The following is a 17,819-nucleotide window of genomic DNA, read 5'->3' on the forward strand; positions in this document are numbered from 1 at the left end:
GGATTTCTGAGTTCGAGGCCAGCCTGGTCTACAAAGTGAGTTCCAGGACAGCCAGGGCTATACAGAGAAACCCTGTTTCGAAAAACCAAAATGGAAAAAAAAAGAAAAGAAAAGGAAGAACTAAGATATATAGTATACAGAGCTGGTAAAATATTACTATTAATCTAAATTTATAAGTTAGTTATCATTTCATTTCTGAAAAATCTAACAGGAAATACTACTTCCTCATATTCTCCCAAGACTCGACATTTTTAAAGCTCTGGATTGTAAGTCTATTGACAAATACATTCAATTCTTGTATTATTGTCTTCAAGGCTCTTATGTTTCCTCATATACTATAAATAATCTGTCTTGTTTGAGTGTTTTGCTGAAGAACACTAGAAATATTAGGGAGGCATTTTTCCCTTTTCGCAATGCATTTCCTTGTTTCTTGTTCAGTGGCAAAAAGGCAACCAGAAACCTAAAGGGAATGGCAGACTCAGGCAAATATCAGCAGGTCAAGACCAACAGACAGATGGCTAAGAAGGAGAACCTCTGCTCACTGTGCGCAATGGTGAGGACAGCAACCGAAAACACAAAAGGGGAAAGTCAAGGCTATAAACAGAAGGTGCAGAACAACAGGAACTGCTATCAGCTGGTTGTCCTTGGCTGGGAGCCCTGACAGTGGACAGAAGTGGCAGGGCTTGGTGGACAGGACAAAAGTCAAGCTTCTACTAAAAAGCCCAACTCTGAAAAGAAACTGTAGTATTTACAAACTGCTTAAATTATTTGTGTATGTATGTATGTGGAGGGGGGGGGTATGTGCACATGGAAACCAGAAAAGAGCATTAGATACACTGGAGCTGGGAAATGAACTTGGGTGACCTATAAAAGCAGTATAGCTCTTAACTGCTAAGCCATTTGTTTAGGAACAAAAGCTATTTATTTGTTTGTTTATTTATTTACTTATTGGATGAGTTTGAATTGCTAAAATTTCAAAATTTGATCATGCATCCTCTTAATGTATACACTTTGTAGGTCTTAGATGTACTCAATTCACACACACACACACACACACACACACACACACACGCGCGTGTGTGTATAGTCTGCTTAGAACTACTGCTTTAAAATAATAAACAGAAGGTGCTAAAAAAAAAAAAAAAAAAGAAAAAGCATGTGTTTTCACAACAAGCAGAAGACATACAGCCATAATAAAATCAATGTTAAAAAATGTTTTAAAGGGCTGGAGAGATAGCTCAACAGTTAAAAGCACTGACAGCTTTTCCAGAAGTCCTGAGTTCAATTCCCAGCAACCGCATGGTGGCTCATAACCATCTGTAATGGGATATGATGCCCTCTTCTGGTGTATATGAAGACAGCTACAGTGTACTCATACAAAAAAATCAATCAATCAATCAATAAATCTTTAAAAAAAATGTTTTAAAGAGGGGAGAGACACCAAGATGGTGGAAAGGTTCCTGCTACTAAGCCTAAGAGCCCAAGTTTGATCCCCACAACACAGATGGCAGAAGAAAAGAACCAACTCTCCAATGCTGTCTTCTAACTGCTATGTTTACAATGTACCTTCCCAAATAAATGTTTTAAAAAATCCTAAAAGATGAAAAGTATTTACAATACTAGTTACTCACTTTTAGTTACTCACTGATTTCTAGAATAATGAAAATTCCATAAACACCTTTGAAAAAATTATCTCTAGGTTTTATCTCAAACCTGATGGCAACAAACTTGAATAGCAGAAAAACAAAGAGATAGAAATATACATACCCGTCAATAATAAGGTGTTCATATGGGGCCTTCTTATCACAGACAGGACAAACCCATGTTGGTTTTTTCTCATTCATTTGAATGTAAAGAGTTGCATCAAAACACTGAAGGTGGGAGCAGGTAAGTGCCCGGCAGGGGATTGTCAGTCGCATTTTCCCAAGCTTTAAGGAAGGGAAAGGTCAATGTTAGCATGTGCTGCTGAGAACCCAGCTGTAATAATGACTTCCCGAAATACAACACGCATGTACTGTGATTTAAAGCATGGTATGTCCATGACTCTTGTACCTAAGTTCCAGTTAATATCATGGAAGAGGGGCAGAAAGAGTGTAAGAGCCAGAGAAGCATGAAACTTGCCTAGACTATTGCCTAGGATCAATAGGGAAGCTTTTGATACTCCAACAATACTGCTGCCTAAAAAGACCTGAATAAGGATAATACCAACAGACATGCTATAGGAAAATCCTGGACAGGGGACCACTCCTACACGAAAACTATACAGAGACAATTGAAGGATACTGAGATTAGAAGATATAGTCTTTCCCAGGGATGATCCTAATCGGTTATCAGGTATGAAATGCTCTGAAATTATATACATACAAGTAACAGTCCATCATATGGACTGAGCAGGTTGTATTTATATATTCGGTATGTGTGTGTGTCTGTGTGTGTGTTGTATGTAAAAACAAAGAAAAGAGGCTGTGATTTTGAGAGTGAGCAAAGGAAGGGGAACTTCAGAGGGATTAGAAAAAGGAAAGGGAAATGGGAAAATGTTATGCTTACATTTTAATTTTTAAAAATAAAAATTTTAATATAAAAACCATGTTCTACATGGTATGTTTGGATATCAAACACAGTGACTATGGATAGTCTACCATAGAGCAGTGAGATTCCTGCTGGGAATGTTTGAATCTCTTTGACTGTGCTCGCACACTGTGTGTATGCAAGCACGTGGGGGTTGACCTAGGGCCTCACGCTTGCTAGCTAAGCACTTTACCACTTTCTCACATGCTCTCTTAAATCAGCCTTCGACCTGAAAAAAAGTTAAGAACCATCTACTTAGAGATTTAGACCAAAGTAGACCTGGAGATCAGCATGGACTCTAACCTCATCTCTGAATAAGTACTCAGTTCACAGGGTTAAGCTCAAATCTCCCATTTCCTCCATGATGTAAGGCATAATAGCTGGAGCAGCTCTGAAGAGGAGACAGAAGTACGCTCTGAATCTCTCTCCTCACTGGGCACCATCACACAATCAACAGCCTTGGCTCTTAGACAGCACTAGGACATTTGGGGACATTTTTCTTGCCCAGTAATTGTGGGCTGAGCTGACACCAGCTGACTATTCCACATATGGAGGTCTTCTTTAATCCTACACTGCTTGTTGCTTGGGCCTAAGGTAGAAATACTGCTGGGGACCTACACAAGGAATGCAGTATTATGATCTCCATTACCACTACAGGGTTTCCAAAGTCCTTAATAGCCACAGAACATGTAAGCTACTCACTCCCTATAATGATATTATTTGGTAAGTTCATGAAAAAGACTTTCCATATGTTTGTGAGTTAAAAGAGGAAAAGGTTCTGGCTTACAAAAATTTCAGGGAAATGTGTAATTTCCTTGTCTACCAAGGAAACCATCTGTCATGGGTCCTAAATTACTGTTCTGATTCCAATGATTTACTGTGCTTCTAGGGAAGACAGCAAACCTTTCTGGGCCCCCCTTTCTACCTAGAAAGTCGCACCATTTCCTCTCCACTTCCGCCAGATGCAGTGATAAAGAATTTTTTTTTTTTTCGTTTTTTTTGAGACAGGGTTCCTCTGTGTAGCCCTGGCTGTCCTTGAACTCAGAAATCCACCTGCCTCTGCCTCCTGAGTGCTGGGATTAAAGGTGTGTGCCACCGGAAGTGATAACGAATTTTTAAAGGACTCTGAACATGCTAACAACTTAAGCCAGGAGGAGCATCATTTATCTTGTCCAAAGCACAGAGAGGAGGACCAGGATTAAACTGAGAGCGACCTTTTCTGTGTGCACCTCTACCCTGAACAAGGTCATACTCTTTTATTTCTTTGTGTATCTCCTACTGGAAACAGGCCAGACTCACGTCCTTGCCCTCACTTTGGAAAAGTACTTACTATACTGCAGGATGACAGTCTCGTATACTGATAGACTGTCAGCTGTGCATGTTAGCAGTCCTAGGAGAAACCCTTTTTTGCCTGAAAGATGTGAAGACACTGGGGATTTTAGGAATAAAGGCAATGTGAAAGGAAAGCCTTTAAGAACTACCTCTTTCAAAGCATAAATAAAGTCCGTGGCTTACTGCTCCTTATTGACATCTTCCTCCTTCTTGTCTTCCTGTCTCCATGAAGCATCAGGGAGAGCCCCACAGCTCTATAGCTGGGAGCTTATGAGAAGGCACTGATCTCCCATCGGACTCTCAGCCTATACTTTCTTCATGGAATATTAAGCAACCAGTAGAAATTTGCACTTCACAGTTAAGGTCTAATTTAAGATCAGTAGAACATTTGCCTAACATGCAAGAAGCTCTGAGTTCTAGCACTGTGACTCAAATATCTGGTTCTGGAATCCCAGAACTTGGAAAGGGAAGCTGTTCAAGATCATTTTCAGGCTGAATAGTGAGTCTGAGACCAGGCTGGGCAATATGATCCTGTGTTTCAAAAAACAAACAAGTGGCCCACCACTAAAAGTATATAAAAATAAAAGGATAAATAAAAATTTGATTTAGCACCATCAACTAGATCATACCTTGGAAATGTTGATGGATTAATAAGTGCCTTAGCTAATGTCAAACAAGCAATGGATCTTCTTCTTCTTCTTTTTTTTTTTTAAAGATTTATTTATTTATTATATGTAAGTACACTGTAGCTGTCTTCAGACACTACTATCTAAAGAGGGAGGGTATCAGATCTCATTACGGATGGTTGTGAGCCACCATGTGGTTCCTGGGATTTGAACTAAGGACCTTTGGAAGAGCAGTCAGTACTCTTACCCGCTGAGCCATCTCACCAGCCCCCATAATGGATCTTCTATTGCCAGAACTAATTTGTTCTTTGGCCCTTTTTTCACATGTTTATAGAAATCAAATCATAAGGATGGAATACAAATTCAGTAAAGAGTGTCCTTTGTGCACAGAGGCAAGAGAACAATCCCACCATATTGTGGTGAGCTTCACCGACAAGGTGACCTACACTCTGAAAACAGGAGTGACAGTTAAAATCGGCCTAAGAAACTGGAAGCTCATGTTCACATCCATGGCCTTTTATAAAGTAGCTGTACCACAAATGTCATCTCAAAGAATCATAAAATAACACTTATGTGAAGAATCCCCCTATCTCCCATTTTAAAATCAATCACTAGATTTAAGTGTCTACCAGACAAACGGGCATCTATTGTTTCTAACATGGTATAAGAAGGGGCAAGCATTGAGCAGTTTATTCTTTTGGTTACAAAGTTCTCTTCCCTTTGAAGGATAATAGGGTGTCTGCATTATCAACGGATAAACATAAACATGTTTTCTAGTGAGGCCGACTTTACTCGGCCGTGCTAAGGCTCATGATGCTGCATGAGAATAAAACTAGTTATAAGCCGGTTTACACCAGCAGGAGCCTACAATGTCATGACAATATGTACTTCTTCATATAATAAGAAAGTTTGACTGATACTTAAAATCTTGTTAGGTTTTTCATACTAGTAAGTACTCATAAAATAAATTTCTAGTTTATTTTCTCTCTTCGATCAACTCTAAATTATCTATGTTTGGGTTTACAGGTCCGTGGAACAGCTCACATCATCAGACTTTCAACATTTCCGTTTCTGTTCTTAATAAATTAGAACCGACAATCCTCAAAGAGAAAAAGCATTTTAATTATTTTTGTTGCCTTTAGCTAAATGGCACACAAATAACAGAAACTCATTTATTCTGAGCTCTGCATATTACAAAAGGGAGATTTCTATGCACAGTCAGACAGCATATTTACATATTTCAAAGAACAAATCTCTTTTTATGATTCCATAAATTTGATATATAGATGAGTTATCACAACTGTATTTTATTTTTGAGCAAAAACATACCTAAAAATATATGGCCTTGCTACTCTGGAATAACTGTAGGGGGAATTATCCCTTTAGCCAAATAGAAACTCATGACATATTGTAATTATATATTACATATAGTAGTTTTTTTATTGTCCGAATTTTGAAAGCAGATGCTAATTTACAATGAACTGCTGAAACTGTTGGAACTAATGAGAGAGGAGCACAGGGGGACATCAAATTAGAAACTGGCTCAGTAAATCAAGACATGTAAGAAGCAAAATGTGATCCTTATTTCCCAGGAACATGGGGAAAGCACCTGAACCCCAGAAAGAAGAGCACATGAATAAAACTGCTGCCATATATAGTGGGCTGCATCTTCATATGAACACACTTCGTGTGACTGCTCAATGATCTAAATACTACATATTAGTGCAGCTGTAAACATTTTAAAGATGCGAATGCAAAGAAACAAGACTTCTCTAGTGATTTAAATAGGAAATGAAGCTTCTGTGATCATCTAAATTTATCATAGACTCTTAACTGGGGTTTTACAATGAAATGATGCAGCAAGAAACCATGAAAAGAGTAGGTTAAGTCAGGATTTGGAGAAAAAGACTGAGATATGTTATTTTAAATTATTTTATTTAAAGCTTTTTTTCCTTACCTTCTACCTTCCTGATCTTGAACCAACTTTACGATTCTTTAATATTTATCTGGTTATTGAAGAACTTTTAATAATAGTAACAATTCTTTTCTTAAGGAAGACAGGCTACAAAGAGGCCTCAGAAGGAAAGTCGTTCACAGAACAGACAGCACAGCCATGGCAAAAGGACACAGTGGCTTCTAACTGCACTGTGTTTCTTCTATGGCCATAAGGGTGTGCAAAGAGCAGAGAGGGAGCCTAGCTTTAGGAAACACGTAAAAGTCAGAATCACAAACTAATCATAAATTTGAGTTAAGGCTCAGTAAGCAATACTAGGCTAAGATAAAGAATAAGTAATATTTAAAATTTTACAAAACTTGTTACTTCTTAAGAGAACAAGAAACTACCACCCTCTTAGGTTAGCAGGCTCTTGATGCTGAAAGCTTTTGATGACACTACCTTCTGGAACAATCCAGGCAAATCAGGAGACAAGTGTCCTTTTGTTTTTTATACATTTGAATATAGTTAATTTGATTAACCAAAATGTCAGCAGTTTATTATTAATCTTCACCTTCCCTCATATCAAGGCAATATTCAACTGCCATCCCTAATCATGGTGGGCCCACCAACAAATTAAGTATGAAATAAATTTCAACATAATTTCTTTGCTTATAGTCTTAATCATTTGGTCAAATCTGATGACTTCATAATTGTTTCATTTAAATGACTGTTCCTCCCCTTTCTGGCTTAGAAGTATTGAGTTAATTCTATAGGCATAAGGAATTCAGTCAGGAAGAACAGAATTTCCTTTCTCCTTTTTAAACTAAGACAAGGTGTTGCTATGGTAACTTAGCTGGCCTTGAACTTATGGTAATCCATCTGCCTCAGCCCTCTCCCCACAAGTGTTGGAATTATAGGCATGGGTCTCCAGGCCTGGTGGTGTGTGTATGTGTGTGTGTGTTTATCTGTCTGTCTGTCTGTCTGTCTGTCTGTCTGTCTGTCTGTCTGTCTGTCTGTGTGTAGTATTAGGAATGGCATCGTGCCTTTAATCCCAGCAATCGGGAGGCAGAGGCAGGCGGATTTCTGAGTTCGAGGCCAGCCTGGTCTACCAAGTGAGTTCCAGGACAGCCAGGGCTATACAGAGAAACCCTGTCTCGAAAAACCAAAAAAAAAAAAAAAAAAAAAAAAAAGGAATGGCATCATTTTTGTTTTGTGTTTATTGTTGTTTTTAGTTTTCCTGAAGACAAAGTTATCTTGGAGCTCCATAAACCAGGCTAGTCTTGTACTTAGATTCACTTGTCTCTGCCCACATTAAAGGTAAACCAGCTGGCACAGGTTTTAAATGGTGGATTCTTATAGCTACTGTTGACAAAATAGTTAAATTGTGATGTGGATAACTGTGCTCAATTTTTATCCAGAAAAGTTCTGTTTGAATTAGTGGAGTATGGATACACCACAGCACTCCCTACTCTATTCTTCTAACTGGAACCTGAGAAATAGCTGTTTACCAAAGGCAGTAGTTAGATAATACACACTATGAATAAGGCACACTTCAGAATTATTCAACTCACAGTCCTATGCTTCAGTGTCTTTCCATTCTGATAAACTCTGACAGTGTAGAATGGGGAGATTCTTAAAGTAAGCAGAATTTCTCACACTCGGTAAAAAGAAGTGTATACACCCAAAGGTAAGCATTAGCAAACACTTACTGGACACAGCAGCGAAACCCGTAGGCTGGTAGTAGCTATCTCACTATCTGGATCTGCAGTTAACTTCTCTTTAACTGAAATGCATTAGAGAGAAAACAAGTAGAACAATTTTATTAAAGGAATTACTAATATAACACTGAAAAAGAAGCTTAAAACTTAAACAACCTAAACAATTATCTTCCAATCACCTGTCTGGAAAACTAAGAGCAGTTATACACTTCTGCCCTTCACAGTAAGCAAGGGAAGGAGGGCGTTACTCTGTAGCTAGCTAAAGCTCCTACAAAGCCCATCATGGCCCACAGGAAGTTGGTCCTAGAGCAGCTTATGTGTTCCAGTGTGTTGGCCCTTTATAGTTAGTATTCTAAGATACTAATAATTTTCTTTAAAATTATGATTAATTTGCATTCTTCTATTTTAAAGGAAAGTAATAAAGAACATGATAAAAGTAAGTTTGCATCAACAGAAAATGAACAAACATTTATTATAACCATACTAATTCTACTTTCAAATTATAAAAAGAAGTTCGAGTATTTCTTTACCATGTAACTGAATCTTACCATTTACCTGTAAACTCACTTTGTGGTCTTTAGCAAGTCAATCTGCCTCTTTCCGCTAATGTTATTTATAGTAAATCCAGAAGCCACACCAGATACTCTGTCTTTTCAGTTCCAACTTCCTATAATGTTCAAAGGAGGTACTAATATTCTTACTTTCTATGGCTATTCTTTTATTGTCCTCTAGTTTACTATAAAAGATTCTTTATACTTCCCATGTATGGTGATTTGAATAAGAATGGTCTCCACAGCTTCCTATGTTTGAATGTGCTCTCTCCTGGGAGTGGCACTATTTGAGAAGGATTAGGAGGTGTGTCCTTGTTGGAGGAGGTGTGTCACTGGGGGTGGGCTTTGAGGTTTCAAAAACCCAAGCCCAGGCCCAGTCTCTCCCTTGCTCTCTTTGCCTATAGATCAGGATTTAGCTCTCAGGTAATGCTCCAGCATGTGTGCCCTTCACACTCCCTGCCATGATGATAAAGGAGTAAGCCTCCAAAACTAAATAAGTCCCCAGAGTAGCCTCAGTCATGGTGTCTCTCCACAACAATAGATCCCTGACTAAGACAACACGTGTAAACCTGCAGCAGCAGCTACCTCTGATGACAGGAACCAACATAAACACTGAGTCAGGAAATATCCAGAGAAAATATTCTAAAAATCTTAGAAGTAGGGGCCTGAGGTAGAGTGGTTGTAAGTATAACCAAGCACAGTTTCAGAGATGCTGCACAATAATTATGACCACAATGTTAACACGGGAAGCCCAAACTGATGGGCCAACCTTAATGAAATATGTGATCACGCCGCGTGGCTTGCAATTTTTAGATGGCCCAAGTTTTGGACAGTATTCTGAACAGTTGTCTCACATTAGGGAATCTCAACACAGAAGCACATCTGAGTTACATCTGGAACATTCTATTTTGTAACTGATCACATTAAACTGGGAAAGAGGGACATGAATGGGTGGTTTGAAAAGCTCCACATAGGGGCTGGAGAGATGGTTCAGTGGTTAAGCACACCAGCTGCTCTTCCAGAGGTACTGAGTTCAATTCCCAGCAACCACATGGTGGCTCACAATCATCTATGACATCTGGTGCCTCTTCTGGTGTATAGGAATACATGTAAACAAACACTGTACCATAGTAAATAAATAAATCTTAAAAAAAAAAAAAAAAAAAAAAAAAAAAAAAGCTCCACACAGATTCTGATGCCAGATTAAGTCATTATTTTGTAGACTGGACATCTGAAGTTTTCAAAGTCTGTATGTATTTCTTATTCTTTTTTTTTTTTTTTAAAAGATTTATTTATTTATTTATTTTTTATATGTAAGTACACTGTAGCTGTCTTCAGACACTCCAGAAGAGGGAGTCAGATCTTGTTACAGACGGTTCTGAGCCACCATGTGGTTGCTGGGATTTGAACTCTGGACCTTCGGAAGAGCAGTCGGGTGCTCTTACCCACTGAGCCATCTCACCAGCCCGTATTTCTTATTCTTAGACTGACTTTCATATCCCCAAAGCCATAAAACCTCTGGACTTTAGTTTGGAAAATAGAGTCATCAAGACACTATAATATCAACAAATGTAAATTAGTAAGTCACTTATCCAACCTTAGCTAATCCTTCCTTATAAAATAATTGGAAAGAACACTAACTTAATTAGCAGGGCAAAGTGGCTTTGTAAACCCAGGAGGATTGCTATAAGACCAGAACACCCTGGTCTACATAGTGAATTCCAGGATAGCCTGAGCTACAGTATGAGACCCCCGTCACAAGACAAAACAGAATCTCAATTAAAAATAACAAAGCCCAACTACCCACTCCCCAGTAAAAACAAATAACTGTGTCTCTGGGGATGTCTGAGAAGAGACTGGCATGTGAGTTCATAAACTAGGGACAGAAAAGCAGTCCTTAACATGTAAGGGAGCTGGCAAGTGGGGAGGACAGAACAGAAAACATCCTGGAACTTAGCCTCTAGGTTTTAGAATTCACCTCAGCACCCCAGGGCTCTCAGCCATCATCACTGGTTTCTCTGAGCGTTCGGACTTGTGCTCAGTCATGCTTTCCTGCTTCTCCAGCTTGCAGATGGCACTGTGAAACTTCTCAGCCTCCAAAATCAGGTAAACCAGTTCTTCTATTATTTTTTTCCCTTCCAGTCTTTCCATTTTTATCCCCCTGGTTCTCACTAGCTCTAGAGAATGCTGAGTAAGACACCATCCATTCTGCACGCCTTTACCAACTGGCCCAGCAGCACCCTCCTACACAGTAATGGGAATAATAACTGTCTGAGCTTTGGGTAAACTTGTACTTAAATGCAGCAAGAGCATAATATTGGCCTTGAAATCCAAACCCCGCGGTCACAGAGGGTAGGCAGTAAGAGAACAGTTCCCTGAGTCACAAGGTCAGAATTCTGACTTGTCAAGTCACTTTAGTAACCTTTTTCATAACCTGGTAAATGAGAATAACAGTTATCTCACAGCATTGGATTAAATGAGTTTAACCCAATGAAGGATGTATTAAACTACCTAATATTATATTTAATCAATGCTAGCAATTCTTACTTAAAATAATTTGCATGTTCCCCCTCTCTTGGAGATAAGGTTTTTTAAATTACATTTGTGGATTTCTATTACAACAAGCAGACAGACAGAAATCTTCTTTGTTATAACAAACCAAATTCTACTCTTATGAAAATACATTTTTTTATATGTGAGGCAGTGCAGGCTCTGCATCAGTTGAGAGCAGCTCAGCTGCTCCAGACTGAGGGTTTCAATCTATCCCATAATGTATTAGTTATCTTTATTCCCAACGGCTGCAGGGTAAGGCCATGGTTAACAGGTGGAACATCCTGCAGCTCCTGAAGGAGAATGGCTAGCTGATCTGCTGTACTGGAATATCAGAAAAGGGGCTGTGTGAACCAGTGCATGCAGTAACGACATCTGTCACATAGAAATCTCATTTATTAAGTTACTATGGCCAATGCTAACACGACCAGTCTTACAAAGGTAGTGAAATAATCTTCCCAGAGGCTGTTATAAGGAGTGACAGAAGGGAACACATTTCCTGAAAAACAGTTTTGTTACCAACTGAGCTACTCAGGACATGGGTTAAAAAATCTGGGATTCTTTTTAAACTGAAGAAAACTACTAACTTTACTATATTCTTAATGTAAATTTGTAATAAATCAGATCCTGCAACTAGGGACTGAACCTGGAGCCTGCTAAGCAAGCCAGAATTCTCCTATGGAGCTATGTGCTCAGCCATTCCCTGGTAGAGATACCTTCAAAGACCCTGCTAGGGTCTTAACTGGACCAGACCTCTTGATGAACATGGGCAACTGGCATACAATCATGCGGAGTCTTCTACTTACATCCCAGCTTCTCAATCTACCTCAGCTCTTCTGCTGGGTCTCTCATAGTTCTTAGCATCTATACGCTATACATCTTTTATGCCACATCTCTAAGGATGCATAACTGTCTGAATGTCAACACTGTCTAGTAATGCATTAATAATAAATACAATTCAGTTATATAGATTAATCACAGATTTTCCAACTCATGACTCATGTTATTTTTCCTAGCAGTTTCTATAGTTGGTCCTTGGGACTTTTTTTCTGTGTAAATTATCTGTAAATAAAGACAATAGTTTCTGCATCCCTCATCTTTATCTTTTCTTTCCTAGTTGTGCTGGTTAGGACTTCTAGGGTAATGCTAGGCACAGTACTCACACTTTATTCAGAGTTTTAGAAGATTCAAGTTTTTTACCATTATGATATTAACTAAAGCTTGTTTTTGTAAATGTTTTGTAATATTGAGATAGTTCCCTTCTTGTTCCATTAATATTTTGCTGAGAGTTTTTTATCAGGAATAGAGGTGAAATTTAGCCAACTGCCTCTTCTGCATCTTTGGAGATAAATTTTTTCCAAAAAAAGTGAATTATAGATTAACTTTATAATATTCAATCAACTTCCCAGAATACCATTTTTTATAAGGAACTTATAAATATCAAAATATCTCTGAAAAAGAAAAAGCAGGGAGACTGTTTTCAAAGCTTGCTAAGAAGCTGCAGTTATTGAAAATGTGGCCAACAGAAGTGTCCAGAAGTAGATTTATATACCTATGATCAATCAGCTTTTGATAAAAAGCCAAAGAAATGAAATGAAGGAAAAATACTCCTTTTAAAGCAACATTGTTGAAACAGTTGGATAACAAGGAGGCAGGAAAAACAAAGCTCTGCACCCCACTAAGAACTATGCCCTACGAACTGTGGTCAGTCCTCTGGACTGTGGTCTGCAGTGCTAAGTGTCCTACTTCATGACCACAGTTATAGCTAGCTATATATAAAAGTCATCTTGCTACTGAGTCCCTGTTCTTATGAGCTACCAGCGTTAGTCACGAGACTATACTTAATAAACTGAAACAGATCATTTGAAGTTCAGTTACACTAGTCACATTTATGTTCAATGGCGTGCTGCTGCTGCTGCTGCTGCTGACTAGTACACAACTGTACAGTTGTTTCAGACCACTATACTTGATGGTACTGTTCTGGGCCGTAACTGTTTGACTTCTCTCCCTCATTAATTTCATACTTTAATTCAGTCTTTTAGAATTTTAAAGGTGAAAACAACTAAGCATACTAAGCTTAACATTCTATTATAGCTAGAAAACAAAAGGCTTGAAGCCTGGTTTCCACTCTACATTTCTTTTTATCAGTTAACACCAATCACTGAGTATAGAAGCACGTCTACACTCTTAACATGTGGGAAGTTGCAGCAGAAGATTACAAATATGATGTCACAAACTGGAACAATAACAACCAAATGTGAGCGTTTACTATGTATCAAGGTACTGTGTGAGTCAGTGAGGACGCCAAGAGAACTGAGATGAGCCAGCAGGAGCAAGATGCTTAGTGAGGTGCCCCACAATGATGGGCATCTGGAGACCCCAGGGTCTGGGAAACAGAGGACCCCTGGAGTAAGGCAGCAGAAGCAGCTAGAATGTTTGAGGCCGAGAGAACACGCCAGCACTGATGGGGGAGAGAGGGGAGGGAGGAAGGGAGGGAGGGAGGGAGGGAGGGAGGAAATATGGTGTGTTTTTGCAATGGACAGGGTTATACGTGGCACTAATGAAGCTGGAGATTTTATTTCATTGGTGTTAGTAGTTCAGAGGATGAAAGAGAATGATAAGATTAGATGTGTGCCACTAAGTTAGGCTGCTACCAGGAAAAAGAAAAGCCAATAAAGGAAAGAAATACTTTAATACATCATTTAGGACTGAGGTTCTAAAGATAAGGACAAAAATGTAAGGATTTAAATGAGGGCAATGACAGAAGATAGATTTAAGAAATGTTTAGGTTGTCAGTTGGCAAATCTAGAGGATTCTTAAATTCTTGATTCTGATAAGCAAAACCATGTTTAGGTCAAGACAGCCCATGGAATCTGAAGCTAGAGGAGAGACCTGAATGAAGATTTGTATTTGGAGGTCAGCACAAGTTTAAGCAGAAACAGTGGATGGACAACACGGAATTCCAAGGAACATTTACAATATACGCCCACCTGAGCTCCTAGGGTCTCACTCCTTAGCCCTGGCTGGCCTCTTAACTCACAGTCTACTTATGCCTCCTCTGCTGGGATTAAAGGCTACTATGCCCAACATTAGGAAGCTTCTCTCTAAGAGTCCACAGAAAGTAGGTGGGTGAGGTCAGAAGAGGGAGGAGACAATTTCAAGGAGAAAGAGGCTGATATCAAATGCAGCAGAACATCTGAGGTAGAAGTGTCTTAGCCAGAGCAGTGAGATCAGCACTGTGGTCACTTGCTACCATGCCCAGCAAGAAGCAGAGTTTTAAAGTATGAGAAAGACTTATCAGTAAAGCTGTCAGTTAATACCCGAGGAGACAAGAGGGACTAGAAATTCGAGTTGAAGACAGTGAGGTGGCAAGCTCCTGTAGTACTATGTTTGAGCACTGTCGCCTGGGCACTCACATTTCAAACAGCACATTTCAGAGAGGGCAGTCAGCTCCTCCACAGTCTCACCTTTCAAATACCATTTCCCTTCAGAAAATAGCACTGACGTCATAGACAGTGCTTGAGAACACAGGCCAGTGAGGTACTCAGTGGGCTAAGGTAGTAGGTGCACAGTCCTGTTTGACCTGAGTGTTCAGCCCCTGGAACACATGCAAAGGTGGAGAGAGAACAGACACCCATAGCTGTTCTCTGACTTCCACCCCAACACACTAACACACATACACTCTCTCCCACGCTCCTTTTTCTCACACACAAACTGGTTGTCTTTAAGTGAGAGGTTCCTCACTGCTTCCAGGCATTGCCCCTCCTTGCTCCTCCTCTGGCTGATGATCAGACCGCCCAACTCTGTTAAGATAGTGTCGTTCCTCTGTGTAAGAACCCTTCGGTGGATTTCTACTACACGGACCTCTACAGCACCTATGAATTTACAGTCTGCCACCCTACCCTGGCTCTTCTCAACCTTTTTTATACTCTAGTTTCTTTGGCTGTTTCCCTGGACATATCCCCTTTCTATCTTGGGGCTTAAGAACAACTTTTCCTCTTCTCCCAACTTCCATTACACAACAGAGGGCTAGATCCCTGTAGAGTCTTTCAGAGTTCCCTGTCTTCCTTCTTAAAAGCACATTTCAAAACTGTAACTCATTAGTGTCTTAGATCTGTCTTTCCCATCAGATTGTAAATTTTTGGGATGTATGGAGAAGGTGTGGTCTTGTGTAATGCTGTCCTGCTATTCCTAGAACATAGCAGATTCTTCATTTCATTTCCTGAATGAAAATACAGAACTCACTTCATTTTTGACATCTTGGTTGTGAACTTTTACTGGCTGAACCATCTCTCCAGCCCACAGAATGTATTTTCTCAACGAAAAGTCTGAATTCTAAATACTAACTAACTTAAACAACATTATCACACATGGACTTGACAAACAAAACTGTCAGCAGACCTTCCTTACAAGATTAAGAATGACTTATAATCAACATAATTGTAAGCAAAGTTCATGCTTCAAAAATTCCTGAGAAGTTTCATTTTTGCATAACTTTTAAAATAGTATTTTAATTACATAATTTTTGGAAAAGCTATTTCTTTACACGTGATATAGAGGTAAATGCCTTTAGTCAACTGTAATATATTTCTTTTTGCTTTGTTTTTTCAAGGCAGGATTTATCTGTGTATTCCTGGCTGTCCTGGAACTTGCTCTGTAGTCCAGGCTGGCCTCAAACTTATAGAGATCTGCCTGCCCCTGTCTCTGCTTCCTGAGTGTTGGCATTAAAGATGTTAGTCACCACACCCAGCCTGAAATATATTTAATACTGGTAGAATCCAACTAATACTCCATTCATTCACTTGGCCAATAAGGATGATAAAGCAGAACTTCCATAAAACTTTCACTCAGATTAGCAGGGCATAAGGATGCCGAAGTAAGTAGTTTGGCAATTAGGCAGTCTTGCTGCGTAATGGGAGCTGGACAGGTTCCTAGAAACTCCAATTCAGGCCCTCCTGACAAAACCTTCAGAGCACTCTAGCTGCAAGTGTAGAAGAATCAAAAGCCTATACAAGCAGTCTACTTTGTTGTTAAATTCAAAAGCTTCATCTGCCTTCTTCTGTGTATTTGTCTTTTTCACCACAGTTACCACACAATTCCATGTTTTCTGACTAGCTGTGATCTAGTAATGCAAGGCAAGAATAAAGACTATCAGCCAGGGATAACTCCATTGAGGCTTTGAAAAATGAAGGATGCCTCTCTTGCACATGCCTTCCAGGTAGATGTCTGCCCCTTCTCTTGTCAGGACCCTTTCTTTCTTGTCTCTGACTCACGATGCCTCCATTCCCTTAGACCCACAAATGATGCTTTCATTTTAGCTCCAATTTTGACTCTTAGTTCAAATGATCATCCTGCCTCAGCCCACTGATTAGCTAGGGATACAGGTGTGTACCACCATACCCAGCTATTTGTATTTTCAAAAAAGGATCCTTTTAGTACTGAAAAAAAAACCCCAGTGAACGATCTCCGGTGTTCTGTTTGCCAGGGATAGTGGGATCTTCTAGTTTGGTCACTCTGCTACAGAAACACGGTGGAGAAAGGATAGGAGCTGTGTTGCAGGGGAGCTATGAGGAAGTTGGCCTTAGTAACTTAGTTCTTCCCAACAGAGTGTTAAGAACAAATCTGAGAATGAGCTGCTATTAGTAAGTCATCTTAAGAGCTTCCCATGCAGGTTCAGGGTGTGGCAGGTCAGTCTGTAACTCCAGCACATGAAGCAGGAGGATCACAGAGAGTCTGAAGCTGGCCTAAGCTACAGAATCAAGGTTAGCCATCATGATCCTGAGTGCAATGCGCTGCTTCCTAAGCACCAAACCTCCACCTCCAAATTCTCTTACAAAGAGCCCACACCTCTGGAGAAGGGAGTGGAGGAAGAACTTAACCCACCTCTCTAGAAAAGCACTGATGCTCAAAACTTGAAGCCAGGAAGTCCACTTTTAGATCTTACATTTTCATTTTAATACGTCAAAATGAAACATTCAAAGGGGAGAGGTAGGGGTGTAGGGGTGTGTGTGTGTGTGATTGCACAGATCAAATTCTCAAAAACATACTCTTTAAAAATCACATGTTACAAACCTATCATTACAAACAAGGATAAGAAGACACCAAGAAATGAAGAACTGTGCTCAAGGTAACACTCATTTCTGCCACTTCACTGACTTTTTACTTGGGTAAAAGCAAGGGGACAGTCATCATATAATTCTGTGTATTTTTCCTGGATCTAAAATATTCTTGAAAACCGAAATAAAGTTCTTGGAATTCATGCCAAGATTTCCTTTCCATCTCCTAAAATTCCTTAAACATCGGTTTTATGAGGCTGTAAAAAAAATACTGTGTTCAAGAAGTAACCTTACAAAGTAAATATTAAGATCTGTAAAACACAGATCATTAAATATAGTTCATGGCAAAGACATTAAAACTGCCCTTAGATCTTAATTTACAAGCTCACAATACTAGGTTCTTGGAGTTTGTAATCCTCTATAACAACAGGCTCTGGTAAACAAAACAAAACCCAAAAGAGAAAACCACTACTCTAACCTTA

The 17,819-nt window shown here is 39.4% G+C and overlaps 1 protein-coding gene across 1 annotated transcript in view; it reads right to left on the reverse strand.

The window, feature by feature from the left end:
• Positions 1 to 17,819, reverse strand: part of Pias1 (protein inhibitor of activated STAT 1) — a 101,493-nt gene that overhangs the window by 14,100 nt on the left and 69,574 nt on the right. Inside the window, exons 8-9 of the mRNA XM_021206424.1 lie at positions 8,172 to 8,245; positions 1,768 to 1,928 (exon numbers count right to left, since the gene is read on the reverse strand). Coding sequence (XP_021062083.1) covers positions 1,768 to 1,928; positions 8,172 to 8,245 — 235 coding nt within the window. The remainder of the gene's footprint in view (positions 1 to 1,767; positions 1,929 to 8,171; positions 8,246 to 17,819) is intronic.

This window comes from Mus pahari, chromosome 10, assembly GCF_900095145.1.
Source record: "Mus pahari chromosome 10, PAHARI_EIJ_v1.1, whole genome shotgun sequence".
Classification (NCBI taxonomy): Eukaryota; Metazoa; Chordata; class Mammalia; order Rodentia; family Muridae; genus Mus; species Mus pahari.